This window comes from Aquila chrysaetos, chromosome 12, assembly GCF_900496995.4.
Source record: "Aquila chrysaetos chrysaetos chromosome 12, bAquChr1.4, whole genome shotgun sequence".
NCBI lineage: Eukaryota > Metazoa > Chordata > Aves > Accipitriformes > Accipitridae > Aquila > Aquila chrysaetos.
In genome coordinates, this window is record NC_044015.1 from 2,171,506 (window position 1) to 2,192,712 (window position 21,207).

The 21,207-nt window shown below is 59.5% G+C and overlaps 1 protein-coding gene across 3 annotated transcripts; it reads right to left on the reverse strand.

The window, feature by feature from the left end:
• Window positions 1–335: 335 nt before the first annotated feature.
• On the reverse strand, window positions 336–21,024 carry PIK3R2 (phosphoinositide-3-kinase regulatory subunit 2). Of its 3 annotated transcripts, none has more exons than XM_030034048.2 (16): window positions 20,894–21,024; window positions 13,204–13,930; window positions 9,582–9,674; window positions 8,991–9,053; window positions 7,826–7,957; window positions 7,422–7,623; window positions 7,026–7,111; window positions 6,621–6,726; window positions 6,417–6,515; window positions 6,098–6,278; window positions 5,732–5,857; window positions 5,302–5,444; window positions 4,918–5,094; window positions 4,560–4,631; window positions 4,161–4,331; window positions 336–3,881 (listed from the first exon to the last, which is right to left on the reverse strand). In XM_030034048.2, exons 2-16 carry the CDS (start codon window positions 13,541–13,543, stop codon window positions 3,689–3,691), a joined length of 2,184 nt encoding a protein of 727 aa, XP_029889908.1. In that variant the 5' UTR covers window positions 13,544–13,930; window positions 20,894–21,024; the 3' UTR covers window positions 336–3,688. The 3 variants fall into 3 exon arrangements, with proteins under 3 accessions (XP_029889908.1, XP_040984060.1, XP_029889910.1); XM_041128126.1 differs by lacking the exon at window positions 20,894–21,024 and adding an exon at window positions 18,397–18,741; XM_030034050.2 differs by lacking the exons at window positions 13,204–13,930; window positions 20,894–21,024 and adding an exon at window positions 9,860–10,219.
• Between the last annotated feature and the right edge of the window lie 183 nt (window positions 21,025–21,207).

A 21,207-nucleotide genomic window follows, 5' to 3' on the forward strand; every position in this document is an offset into this window, starting at 1 on the left:
ACACCCCTTGGGCTTATTTCTGGGGTTGAGCGTGGAGGAACCTCGTACTTCCCCGGCTGTTTATAGCTGTTCTTTCCGGCTGTTTCTCACCCCTTCGGGCTCGGCTGCCGCCTCCTCGCTTGCCCGGTCAGTGAGCCCGGGGCTGGCTTCCGTGTGCCCCAGTCCTGCAAGACCCCGGGGAGCAGAGTCCTGGCGCAGCCCAGCACCAGCTGGGCCATGGGCCGCATCCTGCACCCAGCCCAAGAGCTGGGGAACAGCCCCAAACCCCTCTCCTCCTCCAGCGTAACACCCCTCCCACAGAAACCCCCACAGCCGTTTCATTAATTCTGTTTCTTTCTTTCTTTTTTTTTTTTTTTTTTTTTGTGGGTTTTTTTGAAGTACCGTACAAAAATCCTCTTACAGTAACAAATACTGGGTTTACATTAGTAAACATCAACAGAAAGAGCATAGAGAACTACTGCTGGTAATGAACAGCTGAAGTGGCAAGTTATTTATTATTGCATATACCTAGGAACTAAAAATCTCAGGAGCGCTCACGCAGCCACCATATCCTCTCCGAGCACAAAGAGAGCACGAGAGCCCTCCGGGGTGGGGGGGGGTTTACACGGGGGAGCGTAGAGCGTCCCAAGCCGGGACACGGAGGGACAAGACCCGAGCTGTGCCCCGGGGAGCAGGAACGGCCACGTTGCACCCACGGGATGCGGGTGCGTGACCCGGTTGAGGGACACGGCGGGGGGGGTCAACAAGCAGCAAAGCACAGCCCAGGGCCTCAAAACACAGCGCTTACCGGGTTCATCCGGCAGCGTGAACAGCACGAGCGAAAGCATCAAAGGACAAATCACAACTAGCTTATTTTAAGGGAGCTGCGCTGCAGGCAGGGAGCTCAGGGCTTGGGCTTCCACTCCAGGGGGAGACGAGGAAAAAGCTGCGTTTTAGGGAGCCAAGTCAAGCACCGTCAGGGAAAGGCAGCCCTGGGGAAGGGCATTTTCCTCCTCGTTGTACACTGGACTTGCGAGCAGAGCCCTGTCGGGGATGGGCCACGGTGATGGGTGCTGGCGGGCAGGAATGGCAGTGCTGGAAGGGGTGACGGTGACCCCCGTGCTTACGCTGAGCTGCCCGCGCTCCTGGGGAGAAAGAGGCTCCGGCTGGGCGGCAGGAAGGGATAGCATGGGGAGAACAGCACAAATTCAGCCAAAAGGATAAAAAAAAAAAAAAAGCTGTCAAGAGAAGCTGGAATTTCCCCAGCCAGCAGAGCCAGGGTGAGCACCAAGCAAAATGTTGACAGGTGATGGCTTGAAACTGAGACTCTCCCAGATGCTCGGCAGGCCCTGGCATGAGCCAGGAGCAAACCTTCCCAGCAGGACCGGCCCCAAGCTCACGTTGCTGGGGTGGTGGTGGGGGACGCAGACCCCGTGGGGCGAGCGGCTGGAGGATCCCGTCTGCCTGCAGCCTGCCCCGTGGTGCAGGGATGTGCTGGAAGCGCAGGGACGAGCGCAGGACCAGCAGAGAGTCCCCCCAGGCTGAAAATGTGCCACCGGTGCGGGAGCCTGGCAGAAAGCTTTGGGGTGTTGGCACGGTCCCCCCGGCCACCCCACAGACCCCAGGAGGTCTCTGCAGAGAGGGCTATGAGCACCGGACCTCCCTGCCCCATTCCCACGTGCTCTTATCTCTCACATGTCTGAGCCCAAACTATTCCCTTAACTATCCCCGACAGCTTTTCCCAAGTGATCCCCAAAGCCAAACGCAGCCTTCCCCCGGCTGTGTGCCCCACAGCTCCCCCGACCTATCGCCTGCCCCTTCCGTGGCACTTTGGCACCCGAGCGTGTGCCCGGGCTGCGATGGGTCAGGGACAGCACCGCTGCCCCGCATCCTCAGAGCGCCAAACGCCGACAAACCAGAACCAAAAAACACAGCCCAGGGTCCGGAGAGGGCATGCAGAAAAGCAGGGAATGGGGTCTGTACAGTCAAGCATAGGAGAGCTGCCACAAGCAACAGGAATGGGATGTTTGCTCCAGCAATCCCAGATCCAAAAGGATCCGGGGACCAGCCCAGAGCAAGGCGAGCAACAGAGCTGACCAGGGGGAGGAGGGACAGCGCGGTCCCCGATGCAGACAGCATGTCGAGGACACGAGCAGCGGGAAGAGCACGAGCACACAGCACCCTGCAGATTCGGCAGAGCCCGAGTCACAACACAAAACAGAAGCGGCAAAGCCTACAGCATCCACCAGCCCGTCCTGAGGACGCAGCCTCCAAAAGGGAAAGAGCCTCTCTGGCAAATCAAGAGAACAATTAACGCTTTCTTCAAGCCAGGCAGACGGGATAACCCAATAAAGCACATGCCACCACGGCCTCAACTCTCAGCCCAGGTCCGGCTTTTAAAGCTCTTCCAGGACCACCTCCGTTGCCCTCGAGCCCTCTGAACTCATTCACAACAAATCCCTGCCCGGGCCAGCCAGCTACGATGGGCAGCACTACAGCAACCCCCAGCTCTTTCACCCCAAGTCCCCATACAGTACTCATGATTATAAGTGCTTTGCGTACATAGTTCGACATCATGCATATACATTGCTATGCGCTAAGGCCCGTGGCCCAGCGGAGATACCGTCCTCCTGCAGCAGAGAGGTCCTTCATTTTGTGTAGGGCTCGTAGTGTGCGTCGGACTTTGGCCCCCTCCTGCTTCAGCTGGCAGGACCCGAGTCTGCAACAGCCTGGCCAGCTGCTGCCCACGCGCTTGCATATCATAATGGGAGTTCAGCAAACACCAGTACTAGGTAAGCAGCCGATTACAAAAAGAACCGTATTTACAGAGCTACAGTTAGCTTCAACGGGTTACGTTTGCAGAGATTCACCGAAGACAGCCGGAAACAACGAGCTGTGCATCCCATAGATTCTGCCGGGAAAAACACGGGTACCAACACGGATTTCACAGCTTAGTTGGCACAACTAAGGCGAGAGATTCATCGCTAACCGGATCCTCCCTCCCCAGACAGCAACACTCAAGAGGTGGTTATGACACTAGGGAACAAGACGGTGAGGTGGGGCACAGCACAGAGCGGAGACCTCGGCCGAGAAGCCCCACTGAGGATGGGGTTTCTCCTTTTAAATGAGTCTCTGCACAGGAAGAGCAGTACCCCTCGTACCAGACACCACCTCAGCCTGCAAGATCACCGAGGGAAGCGAGAGTGGAGGATGCACACGCTCAACCATTCAGCAGAGCCTCCTCCTCTTCCTCCTCCTCCGGCATCCAGGCAGGGAGCCCCTTGCTCAGAGCAGCGCTCGCGGCTGCTCGGCCGGGACGGTGACTGATGCCGTAGCGCACCGAGGAATCGGGAACCTAGCTCTACAGTGTTGCGTTGTGGGGCGACCTGCCAGCAAGAAGGGGATCTGACCTGTTTATCGGGGAAGGGCAGGGGGCTGTGCTTGCCCCCAGCAATTCAATCACAACTGGATCCCGCCTCCTAGAGGCTGGAGCCCACTGGGAAGCAACAGCTCAGCCTTTTTGCCCCATCAGCCAACACGGGTTTCAGCTACTGACCAAGAGGGACATCAGGAACGGTCACAGACATCTCAGAGGCTCTGGAGGGGCAGGAGCACAGAGACTCAACTATACAGGGTGCAAGAGTCCAGAGCCAGAAAGCAGCGCTCTGGGGAGAAGCTGAAGGCAGCTGCTGTGTTGTGCACGGGCTGCTCATCTGGCTGGTGGCTGGGAAAGGACCGGGTGAGCCAGCGTGACATTCAGGGAGTCATTGTGCTGCACCAGGGACGTGTGCTTGTAGTGCAAGACCAGGTCCTTGAGGGAGGCGTAGAGGTTGTAGGGTTCAGCGAACCCGTAGCCGGTCGCTGTTTTGTAGATCACGCAGTGCTTGGTGTCACCGTCCACCCTGCCAGGGAAACAAGGCAGCACAGGTCAGCGGCACGCTAGGGAGACCCACTGGGATAGGCACAGGGACAGCAGAGCACAAGTGGGCATCACCGAAGCAGCCCAAAAATACATCTGGCCCTGGCAGGAGGAGCTGAGGCAGACGGGAGACCTCGGGGAAGCCCAGCCTGCCAGCTGACGCCTCCGCCAGCCTCCAGCATCTGGCGAGAGAAGGGCAGAGCGATGTGGGAGCGCAGCCCCTGCCAGCCCCATCCCACCGCGTCCGTGCGGGGGTACTCACACCACGGAGCAGGCGTAGCATCCCTTCTGGCTGCTCTCGCGGATCAGGAAGGTGCCGTCCCGCTTGCCGCACAGCATCTCTTCTGCCTGCAAGCGGTTGATCTTCCCCACGTACCACGTTCGTTCCTCATGGTGGGGCAGCTCCTCCTCATCGTCCATCATGGAGTACTGGCTGCAATCGAGCACAGGCAGGGTCAGACCCCCTCAGTTTCGGCATGTGGCCCCCACATCTCCCCTCACACTGCTAGCTGCCATCACCCCTTCTGGCAGGGAAGATGTCCTCAGCTCCCAGGCAGGGAGATGGGACTTGCCCGCAACCCCGAAGCAGGCAGAACCGGCTGCGCAGCCTGTGCTCCTGCAGCCCCCCCACATCCCACAACGCCCAAACAGGGACACTCACTCCTCCGTCTCGTTCTTGATGCCCAGCCACTCGTTGATTTTCTTCTGCCGGGCACCTTTCTGCGTCAGCCACCTGGAGAAGGAGAAGCAGAACTCAGCACAGGCAGCGTGCCCGGCCTGCGGCGTCCGGACCAGACACCGCTTGCGCAGCCATCACCAGAGGGCAGCAGCCGTCCCCTTTGAGGGACTGCCGTGCCCCAAGGCTGCATGCTGCAGGGCTCCATCCTGCACCCAGCAGCCCACAAGCCGGTTCGACAAGCCCCAAAGCCCTCGAGGAGCTAGCTGGATCGCTCCTGGTCCATGCCGGAGTGGCAGCAGGGCCCCGCTCCCAGCCCTCTGGGGAGGCAGGCTCTACGTACACCAAATACTGGTCTCGCAGTTTGCGCAGCTGCATGAGGTCTGGCTTGAGGCTGTTCATGCGCTTGTCGATCTCCCGGTTCTCCGAGGCTTGTTTCTTCAGGTCCTGCTCCAGCTTCATCTTGCTGTCGTGGATCTCTGTGATGCGAGACTTCAGCTTCTCCGAGTTCATGAGGATCCTGGGAGAAAGAAGGGGGGGGGGGGGTTTAGGCTGTGAGCCAGGGTGGGGGAGGCAGAGGAGGCAGCCTGCCAGCTCCAGCCCACAGCACGCTTCTGGAGAGACAAGGATTGCGCATGCCTCGGCTCTGCGCTGGGCCAGGATGATCCTTCCAGCCCCCAGAGCCTTTCCCCAGGCAGGGCAGGTCACCACCGCTCCGTGTTCTCACCGTTGCACCTCCTTCTCGTTGCCCTCCCGGCGGAAGCGCTCGATGTACTCCTTGCTGCATTTCTCCTGCGTCTGACACTGCTCCTCAAAGATCTTGATCGTCTCATTGAAGGCCTCGATTGCCGTCCTCTTCATCTGCAGCTCCTGAAAAGGGAGGGGAGAGCTGAGGAAAGGGGAGCATTTCGGCAGGTTTCTGCCCATTCGCATCCCCTCTTTCCCCCTCCCCAAAGCAGCACTGTCCTTGCTGCAGTCCAAATCTCCCCCTCTTCAAAGCCCATTCTTTGGAAGTCCCCTCAAGTCCCGGAGCAGACAAACGGGGCAGTGGGTGCCCGATCTCTGCTCTCCTCTGTGCACAGCGGTGCGGCAATCGGGGGATATCAGGGCAGCCCATGGGGCCTGCGCTCCCAAGGGGAAGGCAAGCGCCTGCGTACCTGGGAAGTGCGTGTGTACTCCTCATACAGCAGGTCGTACTCCCAGCTCTTGTCCTGGTACTGCTGGTGATAGACCTTCAGCTGCTCCCCAACGGCTTCCACACTGTCCTCTTTCACCACTTGGTCCTGCCATACGCACAGCCTCAGTCAGGACCTGCTCCTGCCCTACAGCAGCCTTTCTTCAAGGCAGCTGGTCCCACAAAACCCCAACCAGCCCTGCAGGATGTCTGTCACCCCACAAAGCAATGTCCCAGCACAGGAGAAGGGGTGGGATGTTGTCATCTACCAAAGGATCAGGGATGGATGAGAACATGGCCCTGGTTCAGGCTGTGCTGGCCAGCCACATCCCTGCGGCCCAGGCCTCACCTGCTGGTACTTGGAGATGGGGTAAAGCAGCCTGGTGTCCAGCTTGGCATTGTACTGGGCGAGCGATTCGTGCCGGTAATGGGTGATGAGCTCCACCACCGAGCCGAAAGTCAGCGGCTCTGAGAAGCCGTACTTCCCTTCCCGGTGAAAGATCTTGATAAGCTTGTTATTGCCTCCCTTCCTGTAGCAGGGAGGAGAGAGAGGGCACTTATCACCACCCCAGCACCCTACACCCGCCTGACGTCTGGGTGTCCAGGCAGCCGCAAGCACAAGGACACGTGCCGACAGCAGAAGCTCTCAGGGGACCCCAGCGCCCTACCTGAGTGTGAGCGTGTACTCTCCCTGGATCTTGCTGGAGGCATCGCGCACCAAGAAGGTACCATCCGGCGTGTCCCGTAGCTTCTCGTTCACCTCCTCCCTACAAGGAACACGATTGTCACGGCCTGTGAGGTGCAACCAGAGCTCCCCTAGATAACTCCACGGACAGGGCACCCAGGACGTGAGCTGCCAGCCACCCCCTTACCGAGAAATGTCACCCCAGTACCACTCGGCGTCCTGCAAGGGCACGCTGTTCCCGTTGGCCAAGCTGGCTGCACTGGGCTTTGGCTTAGGTGGTTTTGGAGGCAAGGCTGTAAGAGAAGGAGGGTTGAAGCATGGTGACCCCAAGTCCCAGCTCCCCACAGGCAATCCCTTGGAGCGCTGAGTCCCCCTCCCTGCAGTGACCATCCTGGGAAGCCCCGTTGGCCGGCACGCTGCCAGGAGCTGCTCCAGGTACATCTGCAGCAGCAGATAAATGCCTCGAGCCTGCCTCCAGGCACAGCTGGGCTACAGAAATGCCCTCGGCAACCCACTCACGGGGGCAGAGACTCCATACCCACGGAGCACAAACACCAGAGCCTTGGGCCCCAGGGAAGGGGCATCTCAGTACCTGGAGGCAACTGTTCCGGCTCCAGCTCCTTCGTCTGCAGAAGTATCTCCAAAAGCAGCACAGAGAAGTCAGGGCTCAGCTCTGGGCTGCAGGGAGAGAGGAGCCAAGTAAGAACAGCAGTTGTGGGGGAGAAGTTGGCACTGCTCCCGTGCCCCCCAGGCAAAGGGGCAGCCGGGGTCAGCTGGTTCATCCCAGCTGCCAGATCCCAGGCTGACACAGAAGCAAGGGCTCTGCCCTGGCTTTGAGTCCCACCTCTGTGTGCTGCCAGCAGTTTAATCCCACGTGCAACAAGGCAGGGGCTGTGGGCAGACCTGCTGTTACAGGCTGGACTCCTTGTCCTGGCAGGCACAGCAGCCAACGCTCAGTACGCGGCTGGAACCCAAAAGCCTCACGTACCTGGCACCAGGCAGCCGGAGGAGAAGGGGGCCGAAGATCTCTCCCAGGGCGCGAGGGTGGAGGCTGTTGCTCTCGGCCTGCTGCGATACCTTCCCCAGATGCCGGAGCAGGAACTGCAGGGTGAGCGTGTTCTGGAGCGGGACCGCAGGCGACTCCAGGGCCAGCAGCAGCTGCTTCCGACAATTCTCCGGCTGTGGGATCTCTGGGGAGAGACCAAGACACGATGGAAGGGCTGGGACAGCCGGCACTGCTCTCTACACTCCGGTCGCGTCACAGCGTGGGAGCGCTGTCAGCAGCAGGGGCCGTGAGCCAGACCCCATAGGGACAGGACTTATTTTAATACCCCAAACGCATCCGTCCTGCCCCGCCACCCATTCCCAAGCATGGCCAGGGGAGGCCCTTACCCTGCAGGACGCGAAGGATGTCTCCGTGCACGGACACCGGCACCACGGGGGAAGGCAGGTCCTGCAGGTAGCCTCGCAGCGCCTCGCCCAGGGAGTGCACATCAAAGGGCTCCAGGTCACCCAGGGTCCAATCTGCCAGGGCACAGATTTCCCATGGGTGGCAGGCACAGCACCAGGCACCCAGCCAGCAGCTCTGGTGCTGCCAGCACCCATCCCAGAGACCATCACACACCACCCAGCCAGCTATCACGGGACACAAGCAGCCCACATGACAAAGAATGCCTGGAAGTGCCCCCTGCATCCCAGAAATAAGCTGGCTCTGGGATCACACGCAGGTCCCCCCTGGGGAGGGGGTAGAGGTCATTTCAGGTGCCCACACCCTTTGCCCTGAGCCCTGCCACAGGAATTCAGGGCACGCATGACTCGGGTGAGAGTTTTGTTCCCTGCTGCTGGTAGAGACAAGTGCAGACTGACCAGTCACACACCGAACCCAACGGGGAAAACATCTCCCTCGAACTGCGATGTCCCACGAATCCAAGATGCAGGCTGTCAGGACAGCACGTAAAGCCTGTCCCGAAAGTGGCGTGGCCAGAGCTGACAGCACTGCGCAGTTGGGGTTTGCAAGAACATCTCTGGAAGGGGACAAGCCAGCGTGGTGCTGGATGAGGCCCAAGCCCAGCCGAGAGGCAGACAGCTCCGAAGGCTCCCCAACAGAGACATCAGCCGCTGGCACAGCGGAGCTAAGGCTCCAGCCACCAAGCTGAGCTGAAAGATCCTCCCTTGCTTATTAGTGGCGTGACAGAGCCAGAGAAGCCTCCGCCAGCCCATCGGCAGAGCACCCCGAGAGTGGGGCACGCCGAAGAGACAGCGGGAGACAAGCACAGGGGTTCACTTGTTGGCCTGCGAGTCTCCGAGCCGGTGCCGCGTCCCTTTGCTCCAGCCCACGGACAGTGGCAGGAATCCCCCCCTTTCCCATCCCTTCCTCGTGAGACAGGGACGTGTCAGGACGGGGACGGCCCAGCCCCACAGGCAGCGTGACGGGAGTCAGGAACTGCCGGGGACAGGCGAGCTTGGCCTGGATTGCATTACTGCTGGCGCTGTCACATCCACTAATCTCCTCCATCTGAGCCGATTCGCCTCCTCACCACGCGGAGCTGGTTCTTACCGGTTCTCAGCGCTTGCCTCAGTTCGGAGCCAGATGTCCTGTACAACATCTCGCTGTCTAACCCTGCGGAAGCGGGGACACCGCTGTGAGTTGCGCAGCTCCCAGCGCGCGCACCGTTTCGGTGCCAGCCCGGCACCCGCGCGCTGGCCGGGCAGCGGCTGCGGCATGGCTAACCAGGCCTGGGTGGTGTCCAAGCCAATGTCCTGCAGATGCTGCCGCAGCCCCCTTGGCCCCCAGGACACCCGGTTCAGTGGCCCCGTTTCTCCCCCATGGTGCAGATCCGGGCTGGAGGTGCTTCCCAAACTCCAGCACTCATCCGGGGCACGTAGGCATCCTGCGTGCAGACCCAGCCCCCTCATCCCAGGCCTCTGTGCAGGATGGCACAGGGGGTCAAGCTCGGCTCTGGGGAACAGCAGCTCAAGCCAAGCAGGAGCGGGAGGGCCTCCCCTTCTGCAGGCTGCTGTGTCCTGCCCGTCCCAAGGAGCTCAGTCCGACATCAATAGCTTTTGAAGACAGCTGCCTCCCCCTCTGCCCTCACTGGGGGGGTTTTGGGAGGTATCAGCCCCTCAGTGCTCAGCATTCCCCCCTTACCTTTCTTCTCAATAGCTTCCACCAGCTTCACCAGCAGCGGCGGTGCAATCTCGGGAGGGCTGAACTGCTCCTGCAAGTCCGGGAGAGGAGACCCTGGGGGAGAGGGAGGGAGAGAAGGGGTCAGCCCCAGCTCAGTCCCCACCAGATGCTCTGCAGTGGAACCAGGCCAGGGCACAACCAACGCTGCTCCCAAAGGCAGCGTCCGAGGGTGAGGAAAGCCGTGGCCCCTGCAGCGAAGCCGCAGCCCACACAAACGCCGCACAGAGGCTGCAGGGAACCTGTGAGCTGGCCCAGAAAACAGCACGGCACTTGTTGAGTCCGGCCTTGCTCCGAGCCCCCGACGGTGTGTGCATCCCTACTGCTCCCTGCAAGAGGCAAGGAAGCAGAGTCTGTCTCCCTGGGGACCCTGGCACCCTGGGCAGGGAGCACAGGGGTTACCAGGGCTCCTGGAGCTCAGGCCGGTTTCAGTCCCTGCCCAGCACAGGGGCTGCGCAGGGCTGACGGAGGAGCACGGCTAGGGAGCTCGCCCGCGGTGGTGAGCTGTGATTAATCCAGCGATTCAGACAGAACGCCATGTCAGCAAATTCCTGCCCTTGATTGCTCGTTTAACATGGAAACCAGCCCTCTGCCTCCCCCTCCCCGCGAGCCCACAGCCTCCGTGCAAGCTGTTACAGGGTGCGGACAGCCCGCGGCACAGGACCGGGGTCCCCCCCTTTCTGGGGGATCTACAGCCCTACATCGGGTGACATTTCGCTGCCACTTCCAGAAGATCTTGAGGTCCCAGCTCTGGGCACCCCCCTTTCCCCGTGCCGGAGGGGTGACGCATGCCGGGGCAGGAGCACGCAGGCCCGGCCGGAGAGCTGCCAGCGGGAGGTTTGCCGAAGGATGAGCGGTGCCAGGCTCCGTTTCGCTTCCAACTGAGCACCAGCCGGTGCAGGAGGCTCCTTGGGGCCGCTCCACAGCACCGGGCAGACCCTGGGGAGCCCACGGTCGGCGAGGATACCCAGCACGCTCCGCTCTGCAGGGAGGCAGAGCCAAAAATCTGTTGCCCGTTGCGAAACGCAGCTCTGTTGTCACGGATCTGACCCGAACTCGCCCAGTGTGGTCTCGCCACGAGGTGCGGCAAGCTGAAACTCCGCACCCGGCTGAGCCTCCTGCACCCACGGCTTCGCGGGGAGGTGAAACAGCTCGTGTCGGTGCAGCCACGGAAAAGGGGAGTAAATGGGGCAGGCACCCAGCGGTTCTGCAAGGGTCTGTGCTGCTGGGGGGGGGGGTGATCCCCCCACCAGAGAGAGCCCCTGGGCACAGGAAAGGGTTCAGGATGGTGCTGGTCAGGGTAGGGAAGCTGCAGGAAAGCTGCCAGGCTGGCAGCTCCGAGCCTGACCCTTGGGAAGGGCTGAAGGGAGAGTAAATACTGGTGCTGCCCACGTGGCCCAGCCGGGAATGTGCTGCTTCAGCAGGCAGCAGCTTGCCTTTTTTTATCAGGCAGCCTGTGCCGGAGCCAGCAGCGGCTCCCAAGCCTGCCGGGCCCTCCAGGCTGGGCTGCCGTGAACAAGGCCGCTCACAGCACGGCCGGGGCAGCTGCGGAAATATTTCCAAGCCACATTTTCCGCTCGTGTTCTCTGCGGAAGGCAAACACCGGCAGCTCGTAAATTCACCGGCAGAAAGCGCTGAGTCTCGATGCTCTGCGGGGCTAGCCCTGCTCCTGGGCTGCGTGACAGCTGTGGCATTGGTCCTGCTCCACGTGTGACACCGGGGGGCTAAGGGATCCCTGCCAGCCAGGGCAGGACCCGGGAAACACGGCAGAAACGCCACCAGTATAAGCTTTGTGGGGCAGCCAGGAGACATCTCTGCACCTCCCAAAGTGCAGACCACGAAGAAATAACATGGGCTTGGCTTAAATACAGTTTCTCGGTTGCAAAAACGTGTCTCCGCACCAGCATCCCAGCAGGCTGCGTGTAAAATGGCTTTGGGCATTTGAATTGCCACCCTGCAGGCGCCAGCTGTGCCCAAGGTGGAGGCTGGCCGTGGGGATGCACCCACCGGGGACAGGGCTGGCACCCCCTCATGTGCCCTGGTACCTGACCCTCACTCTGCTCCAGCACCGGACAGGATGCAGACAGGCTGGCTTTTGGTTTCTTTCCCAACCGCGTCTTTTCTGTGTGTCAGGAGCTTTAGCACGTATCTTCTTCCGCATCCCAATGATCCCCACCCCTGTGCAGGGCAGCGGCTTTGACCACCCAGACACACCTCCACCAAGCCGCGCTTGAGAAGAAGAGGAGAGCCCACGAAGGCATAAATACAGCCCCCGAGGGAGCACAAGGCTGGATGCAGGCAAGGTCGCCGCATCCACCGCAGAGCATGTCCCAGGCTCCCAAGAGGAGCTGCTTTCTTGGAAAGGCAGGTTGCGAGTGGGATGACTCAGGTCAGCAGCTCTTGCTGCCAACCCAAACGCATGGCCCGGTCACGTTCCCACCCTGCGGAGACGTTTCCTGGGGCCGCCTCTCCGGCTCCCGGAGCGAGAGCTTGGGAGGCAGCTGCAGGGAGCTGCCCCAGTCCCACCACCCTGGTTTCTGAGACAGGGGCTCCTTTCCATTCCTTAAGACCCCAGAGAGGTTTCACACAGCTAGAAGCATCTGATGGGACAGCCGTGGCTCCCAGGCAGAGAGGGACGAGGAGGACGCAGGACTGCCAGCTGGGAGTGTGCTTCGATGCCCACCACCTCCTGCTTCTGACCCTACTCCTCCCATGCCCACAAGCACAAGGTCTTCTGCAAGGCATGGGAAGGCAAAGTGTGGTTATCACCCCTATTTGCTGTCTCAAAGCACCCGGGGGCTGCTGAGCCCCTGCCACAGGGTTCATATGCCTGGGAGCAAAAAAAAATAGGCAAAGATAAGGCAGCTGCTACAGGCAGCACTGAGGCACGGCGGCTCTCCCAGCTCCCGGACCAGGTCCGTGCCAAGCCCAGCGCCGGCTGGGAGGCAGCCGCAGGTGCGGAGCAGCCCAAGCCCTGCCCGAGGGCGGCTGCCCAGCCCCAGCGAGAGCTCTGCCATCCGCGGGGAGGGACGGGTGCCAGGCAGACAAGCAATTAGCTGCAGTTCTCAGAAGTACTCTTTTAGACCCTGACTTTTCTCCTCTTGCCCAGAGACAAGTAATTGTGTGTCTCAGCGGGGCTGAGCGGCTCTTGGCAGGGAGCAATGCCCTGAGCGCTCCAGAGGCCGAGGCAGGGAGGTGGTTGGGAGAGGTCAGGACTTTTTCCTAAAGGGAGGGAGCAGGGCAAAACCCTCAGCGGAGCAGGGAAAGGAACCAAGGACCATGGGGATCATGGCTGGTCATGGGCCAGAGAAGGAGAAGGATCTCGGAGAGGTAAGAGCGGGACAAGGCTCGCCCCAAAAATCTGCTAAGCAGATTGATAAACTGGGGGAACAACGTGCTTTTCTCTCGGCCAGTACTGAGCCCACAAGCCCCAGGCAACTCGACTGCATTGCTGCCGGTGGGGACAATGCAGTGCTACCGAGCCAAGGGCTTCACCGCTGTCCTGCAAAGCCACTCACACTCCCTCACCCATCGCACGCTGGGAGCGGAGGTCTCCCGCAGCAACACGGCACGCAGCAGGGCTTACCTTGCTCCAGAGCATCCTGCAGCCGGCAGCCGCTGGCCCCCGGCGTTGCGGGCAGGGGTCTCTGCACTCGGGGCCGATGAGAAGGGACAGAGATCTTCACAGGCCCCACGTACTCCACGTACGTGCCGGGAAAGTCGCCCTTCTGCTTGGTTCGCTCGTTGACGCCCAGGATCCACCCGATCTGATTGGGGGTCTGCTCATCCCCGTCTTTGAAGCCCAAGGCTTGCAGGGCCCCCTTGCTCACCACCAGGATGTCCCCAGGCAGCAGATCAATGTCCTCCTCACGCTCCTTGCGGTAGGGGTAGAGCGCACGGTACTGGAACCCATCGGTGCTGCCCATTCTTTCTGCCGTGGGGAGAAGGGCTCTGAAGAGTAAGGCAGTGCGTTTCGGGCAGGATTGAAGGGATCTCAGAGGCAGCTCTCCCCCATCAGCACTCTGAATGTCTCTGCATGAACCAGCACCCCAGGTGCCTGGTACGGGTGCCCCAGTGCGCTTAGGTGCAGCCCCTTTTCCTTAGCTTGAAACCACGATTCAACCAAATTATGGAGCAAAGGGAGAAGGAGACAAACATAATCCAGCACTTGTGAGCGGGCATGCAACAAAGAAACAGGAGATCAGGGTCCGCTTCACCAAAAAAGAAGCAGGTTTCTTGGAGTCCAGGGGGCAAAAGCACAGCAGGCTTCCAGCCCAGAACGGCGTAGCATGCTACGTCTCCCTTCCCAGTGCCTGCAAAGAGAAGAAGACCTGTCACTGCACAGCCAGGCACCCCACACCCTCCTGAGACGCCAACATTCAAAGTAGGGGTTCATCTGAGTAGCTGAGAGAGGCAGGACTCGTTTCTCTCCTACCAACCAGCTGATGCTGAGCCCTGGATCCAACCAGAACACGCTAATACCAATTTACACTCCCAAAAGCAAGAGAAGAGCCAGCGGCTGTGGGCAGGAATGCCACCTCCTCTCTGCTACAGTCAGGCACCAGCTCTGCATCTTAAAGAGGTTCGCTCCTGCTTCTTCAGCTTACCCTCCTCGCAGCACTTATGCAAACAAGACAACAAGCAGGACAAAACAGCCTTTATGCAGAACTTTTGCAAACAGAAAAGGGTGACCCTGCAACCACCAGCTGGAGGCTCTGAATAGCAGCAAAACAAACAGATTTAACCTTTCCTTGTTAAATCGATTAAATTTCACAGTTCACCTTTACATCTCCCCATGCAATCCCCCACAAAGTCATTTTCTGAAGGTAGCTGCCCACAAAGGTAGGTTAACCAAGCTTTCAGCAAAAGGCTTTTGAGATGCTTTGCCATTCCCACAGAGCAGCACTTCAAAGCTTTGCTCTGAGCAAAGTAAATTTTTGAACTTTTCAAAAGCAGCAGCAGCATCAAGTGCAGGCATGGGTTCTTTTCACAGAGAGGGAGGTGAGAGGAGTTAAAAAAACCCAACCTTTAGAAGCCTTCAAGTCTACTTAGAACTGCTAACTGCCTTTCAGCTATTCAGAGAGAAACTGAAGAATATGCTGCCTGCCCTGCCCAGAAATCCACCAAAAAGAATAAACCTAGGTTCTAACATGTTCTGGAAGGGATGTATGAGCTGGGGCATTCCCACCAGCTGGGCACGTCCTCTTTTCCATCCCCTCCCGGCCACACAGGCGAGTTTTCCACCTCCCCCAGGCAAATCCCAGCGTTCCAGTTCCCGCAGCCACGGCATGCAACCAAGGACCGGACCTACAAGGCACCAGGGCAGCCAGAAACCAGCCTTCCCAGGGACACCCTAGGCCTGCTGAAACACTGCTTGAGCTGTTTTGGCCCAGAAACCACCAAACCCAGCTCAAACACTTGAGTCTCATCTGAAAACTATTAGTGAGCAGGAAGGCGCTTCTCAGGGCTGCCGGAGCCTCTGCAGAGGGAGGCGAGGAGGCAAAGGGAGCCAGGGCACCCTTCCCGGCGGGGTCAATGCACAACCAAGCACGGCACGAAGCCAAGGCTGCTCCGACCGACCGCTGGCTGGACTCTGCGAGAGGCACTAGCGTTGGTGATCTGCAGTATTTCAAAATAACCCTTTTGGGCCAGAAACACATTACGGTTCACATCAGCTACAAGCCCCCCCCGCTTCCCTCCTGCACATGCTACCGCCCCTGCACGCTACCAGAAAGTCTGAGATTGGTGCGAGTCCCCTCAGGGAAGCCAGCTTCACCTCTCTGCAGGCAGGCTCTCCAGCCCAGCACCACGCTGAGGGCTCCTTCCCTTGACAAAGAAGAAAGGCACAAAGAGGCCATGGCACATGAAACCTGTGCAGCAGCCAGAGCCCGCGCTGGTTGCCCGAGCTCGGGCAAGCGTCCCAGCTGGGCTGTCTTTGCCATGAATGAGCAGGCACTGCCCTCAGGGAGGTAAGACACTTGCAGCCAGGATTGAGCCTGATCCGGGTCACTGGAGAGCTTCTCTGGAGCTCCAGGAGTAAAACCAGGCTGCAGGACTCATGGAGAGACCCTGAGGACAGGGGGTGTTTGTGGGAGAAGCAGTACAACCCAGCACAGCTGCCGTGCAAGCTCCCACCACGCTGGGATGGCAGCCGCAGGGAACTCGCAGCGGAGCCCGCATTTCCCCAATCCAACTGGCCCCGGCCAGGAAAATATTACTTCATAATCCAGAGCATAAAGAGAGATTTATGACCAGGCTCGCTGCCTGCCGCTCGCCCCTCTGAACGCTGCCTGTCAGGGTCTGACGGAGCCGAGATGGCAGCACCGGGGGCAATGTCTGACTGCCAGGGGCCCGAGCGGCCACTGTCTGCTGGGAAAGGCGCCGGCAGCTCCCACTCCTCACGGAGCGGACAGACCCTGTAACGCACCCAGAGGCAACGGAGCCCAAACCCAGCGGGGTCGATGCTCCCCCAAAGGCACCTCCCCAGCTTCCACCCGCAGATCCCAGCCCCGACTCCAGGCGCCTCAGACATGCTGGTGCAGCTGAAGAGGCTGGAAGGACAAAACACTCAGCCCTGGCAAACTCGTTCAGTAGCTTTTAAAAGCAGATCTGCGTGGAGGGGTGGGAAGAGGAGAGTGTTGCTCCGGAGCACCGAGTGTCTCCAAAGAGCAGGTCCCGCAGCTCCTGCTCCGTCGACTCCTTCCAGCCTCCTTCCCTGCGGCGGGAACGCAGATGTGCAGCTCTGTGCCACCTTGCTCTCCACGTCCCAGCGGGTCACTGGACACGTGAAAAAATACAGATAACTTAGAGCCAGCCTGGTCCTGGAAGCAGCCTCACCTGCCTTCCCCGCACTCAGCCCATGTGGGGATCAAAAGCCCATGAACACGGGTGAGGAGCCACCCAGGAAACCCAAATGAGCACGGCTAATGCCGGCACCATCCTCTCCAGGCTAAAGACTTGTCCTCTGTCCTGCCGTGGACCCAGTGAGCGGCTTCCCAGGCTAAGCTGCGTGTGCAGGATGGCAGCCGCCAGTCAGAAAAGCTCTGCACCCCACAGAGAGCAGCTGACCGAATCGGAGTGTCTTTGGAGAGAGGGAATGCACACTTCTCAAAGCCCTTAAACAGCTCTTCGGAGGGAAGGCGAGTTGGGGAAGGCAGCGCCGAGAGCCTGGGACACGCACGAGCCTGTCGGCTGGAAGCACACCTCCGAGCGCAGGAGAGAGGGAGCAGCTTGCCAAAAGATTTCGGCTGGGCCTGGCTCCAGGTTCGCTCAGCTCTCCGAGAGGAACCTCGTGTGTCTGTGCTGGCGAGCACTTTGCTTAGGCTGCTCTGAAAATCCCATGCATCAGACATCTAAATACCTTTGGTAAATCTATCTCAGTGCCCAGAAACAATCCCTCGATTCATTAACTGCTGTCAATACTTTCTTTGTTTAATACATCGGTTTGAAACAAAAAACACATTACGAGTCTTTTTGTGTGTGCCCAGCACATAAATAAAAGCATCTTAACGTTTTAAATGTGGTTCCTGTGCTTTTTAACCCAGTTCCAAATGCAGTTCAAAGTGCAGCTTGACTTGAAGCGAGACTGAGCGTTACTTTCCCTCCAGTGAGGCGAAAGAACACATAAAAATATTTAAAAGAAGAATATGCCTACAACAATCTACACAGCTCAAACCTTTCCAAGTTACATCAGATCCTTAGCGAGCAAAAAACCACCAAAGCAAGTTTTGAACTGCAAAACGCTACATGTTAATGGGTTACAAACAATGAGAACAAATCTTTCCTTTATTAAAGGGAGAAAATAGGACAATGCAACTAGGGATGGAAATAAAAACGGACACGGAACTGCCTGCCACATCGTGGCCTATCGTGACAACTGCTGCTGCATCAAGTCTTTCTGACCTACACAGCCAGGGCAGCTCTGCCGGCCCCATCGGAGTAGCAGAAGCCGGCAGTGCCGAGCACGCCGTGGGTCACACTGCGTCCACAGGCAGCCAAAACACCGAGCAGCACCGGGGCAGAGAGGGCAAGGGCTTGGCAACCCCTGGTTTATAATTTGGGACAAACAGCACAGCAATTCCCCGCGATCCCAGGCAGCTTCCCAGGCCGGCTCCCTCCCCAGCCCTGCCGAAAAGCCTGAACGACGACTCGCAAGGCTTGAGCTACAAGCGAGGCCACGGCGGAGGTGGCAACGCCACGACGACCTGCGGAGGAATGAGCCGGGCAAGCCCGCAGGGAACTGGTGCGGGCGGGAAGCGGAGCTGGACACAGTCCACCAGCTGCCCCCAGGGAAGCAGCCAGAGGAGCGGGGAGAGCCGGAGCCATGCCGGGGGCTCATGCTCCCAGATTGGCAAGGGCTACGACACTGCCAAGCCAGCTGGTATTTCCCTCCAAAGAGGGAAAAGAGGCAGAGGAGGCGAGTTACGCCATAAGTCGTGCCCAAGCCAGGCCTGCTGTCCTGAGAGCGACCACATTGCAGCAGAGGCATGGGGCAGCCGAGGCCATTTTCACCTCTTTTCTCACCAAGAAATGCTTCCCACGCAGCTGGCAACAGAGCCTAAGGAGCAGCATCATCCTGCCCATGGCCACCAGCTGCCCTTTGCCCGGATACAGAGCATTTGCTGCTCAGACTTGAGTTTCATTAAATATTTTGCTTTATTCACTGAAGCCCAAGGAAGTGAAGGAATATCTGAAGCATTTCACTGAAAACGTAAATGTTATGGTTAGCAGAGACCTGAGGAGCCTCATAAATCCCTGCCTTGGCATAACCGATACCTACCTCGTTTTTGAGAGGCGTCTGGAGGTCTCAACAACCTCCTCCTCAAAGGCTGGACAGTCTGAGAGCACCTCAGGCAATCTGCAGACCTACTCCAAGGCTTCTCTTACTGTCTGGAGGCTTCTCCTGACATCGGACATTCTTGCTTCAGTTGAAGCCTGTCCTGTCTCACCCACCTCAGGGACTTTCTCCTCCTCCCTGCAAGAGCCTTTTACTTGGCTGGAGACTTTTACACACCCACACCAAGCAGAGAAGGACCAAGCACCCTATACCAGCGCTGTTGCTTCACTCCAGGCTCCCTTTATACCAGCCCCCAAGCAGCAAGAACGCACTACTTCCATTTTAGGAGCATTCATGGGGCTGGGTTTAGGGACTTTTTTCAGAAATAAACCCAGGAGCTGTATTTCAGCTACTTCCCTCAAAAATTACAGTTCTAAAAAAACTGAGTCCATTAAAAAAAAAATAAAAAAATATCCAACTGCTCTTGCTAACTTATCTGCTTAAAATCACATTCCCCGGGGTATTTGGAATTTATATGACTATTTCTTAGCAGCTCTGCACAATGCAGCAATCACATGAAGTAACCTACAAGATGAGAAGCAACCATGTTAGCAGACCAGCATTATTTGGATATTGGCTGAGAGAAGCAAGACCTTCCAACTTGAGAAATCCACTGTCCCTTCCCCTGTTTGCTTTTTATCTTCCATTACTTGATTACTTTAGCTCCAAGCTGCAGCTCCAGATATTCCCAGAGGAATCAAAAGAGCCCTCAATATTATAAATACTCTTTTTCATTGTAAACACACCCCAGCACTCAGAGCAAAGCGCCGGCGCTCTGACACGGCTCCAAACTGGCTCCGCAAACCACTCTGCTCCTCGCCGCATTCCAGCTGAGCTGTGGTTTCTCTTCCAACCCAGAGCTTTTGTCCAGCAAGACCCAACTGCGGGCAGAAAGGATTTTCCTGCGTGCTTAAAACCTTGTTCTACGAGTGAAAACCCGAGGGTTTGGGGCAGCAATCACCTTTAGGACAGAAGCCTCGCCGCAAACCACACAGGCAGATTGAAGCACGATCTGCCCACGTCAGAGAAGAGAGTCACCAAAGAAACCAAACCATGGCTTGGACTTTCCCACATCATGGAAGAGTCGATGACTGGAGCAGAGGCCAACCCAGCCTCGGGGACACACCAGCCCTTCGCATGTTAGGGAAGGGCGGGGGAATGGCCAGGAAAGCAGTGATTTAGGCTATATTTACTCAGCTGTCTCCATTCTCTGCTCTCACAGAGAAAGTCACAGGGCCAGTTCCCCAGTGACTCTAAGAGCTACTCGGGAAATAAAAGCCACGCATTAATGGGGAGGAGAGGCAGCCATTCCTCTGCCGCGCTGGGCACGGGTGCCGAAAGGCGCAATGCTGGTGCCGCTCCAGCTCTTCGCAGCTCTCGCAGAGCTCACTGTAGACAGGTTTCCCCCCCCAGGTTTTATTTCCCATTGAACACAGACCCTCAGTTTCGGAGGTACGTGACCATGAGAAGCTTCCCCTTCAAGGGGCTGAGAAACGTCCCCAGGATTGGGAGAGACATGGAGCACAAACCTCACTGGAAAGAGGTGGCCTGGCCAACCGTCCCAGAGCCAGGGTTTGGGGGCAACTGTGCCTAGAGCCAACAAAGCCACAGCCACCCCCAGGCTGGACTCCAACACATCCAGCCGGACAGGCGCATCCCTGGGTCATCCGGCCCCAACCTGGGGTCTGCTGGGGTAAAACCGTGGTGGGACCAAACCGCAGCCGGGGCAGGGGAGGGGGGACGGCGGTGGGTCCAAGCCCTCAGCCCCCAGGCTGGAGCCACCCAGCCCTGACAGGCTGCTTTTCTCCGGCTCTGTCACGCAAAGAGGGGGCTCAGGACCCCTGGCAATGGGGGCTGCACCCTGCCAAGGGGGGGGTGGGGGTGTCCCTGCCCTGGCACCACTGCAGGGGGAATGGCACAGAGATCCCCGTGCTGGCAATGGAGATAGACTGGGGGGGGGGGGGGGTTGATGGGGGGCACAGCCCTTGCACAGGGAGGGGACAGGGACAGCCCTGGCACCACGGTGGAGGGGACACAGCTCTGGCACAGGGGACCTGCCCTGGCACCTCAGGCTGGGGGGGAACGACGACACACACGACACAGGGCCAGCCCGGGGGTGGCACGGCCCGGGGGGGGGGGGGGGTGACACTGCCCTGGCAGCGGAGCACCCTGCGCTGACACCACCGGGAGGGGGACGGGGACAGCCCCGGTGCTGTCCCCGGAGAAGGGACAGAGGTTCGGCCCGTGGGCGGGAGGGGGGGGGGCCCGGCGAGGTGCTCCCACCCGGGGCGGGGGGGCCTCACGCTGAGGGGCCGCGCTCACGGCAGGTCCCGGCGCCAGCCAGCCCGCCCGCCCGCCAGGCCCTGGGTCCGATCCCGGCTCCCCTCTCTCCCGGTCCCGGCCTCCCTCTCCCCCGTCCCCGTCCCGGTCCCCGTCCCACCTCTCCGCCGGCCCCATCCGCCGCCGCTCGGCTCCAGCCCGCTCCTGCCTCTCAGCCCGGCGGCAGCCTGGGAAAGGGCCCGAACGCCGCCGGAACGGCCCGAACCCGCCCCGGAAAGACCCGACAGAAGCCGGAGAGGGACGAACTTACCCGAAGCCTCTGCGGCCCCGCCCCTTTCCCTAGGCCGCCGGCAGCGATCGGAGCCACGCCCCTCGCCCGAGCGGCTCCGGAAGGAGCCGAGGGGTCCCCGGCGCCAACCGCCGAGCGGCGCTTGCGGGAGAGCGCGGCGGCGCCCCCTGGCGGCGGGTCGGGAC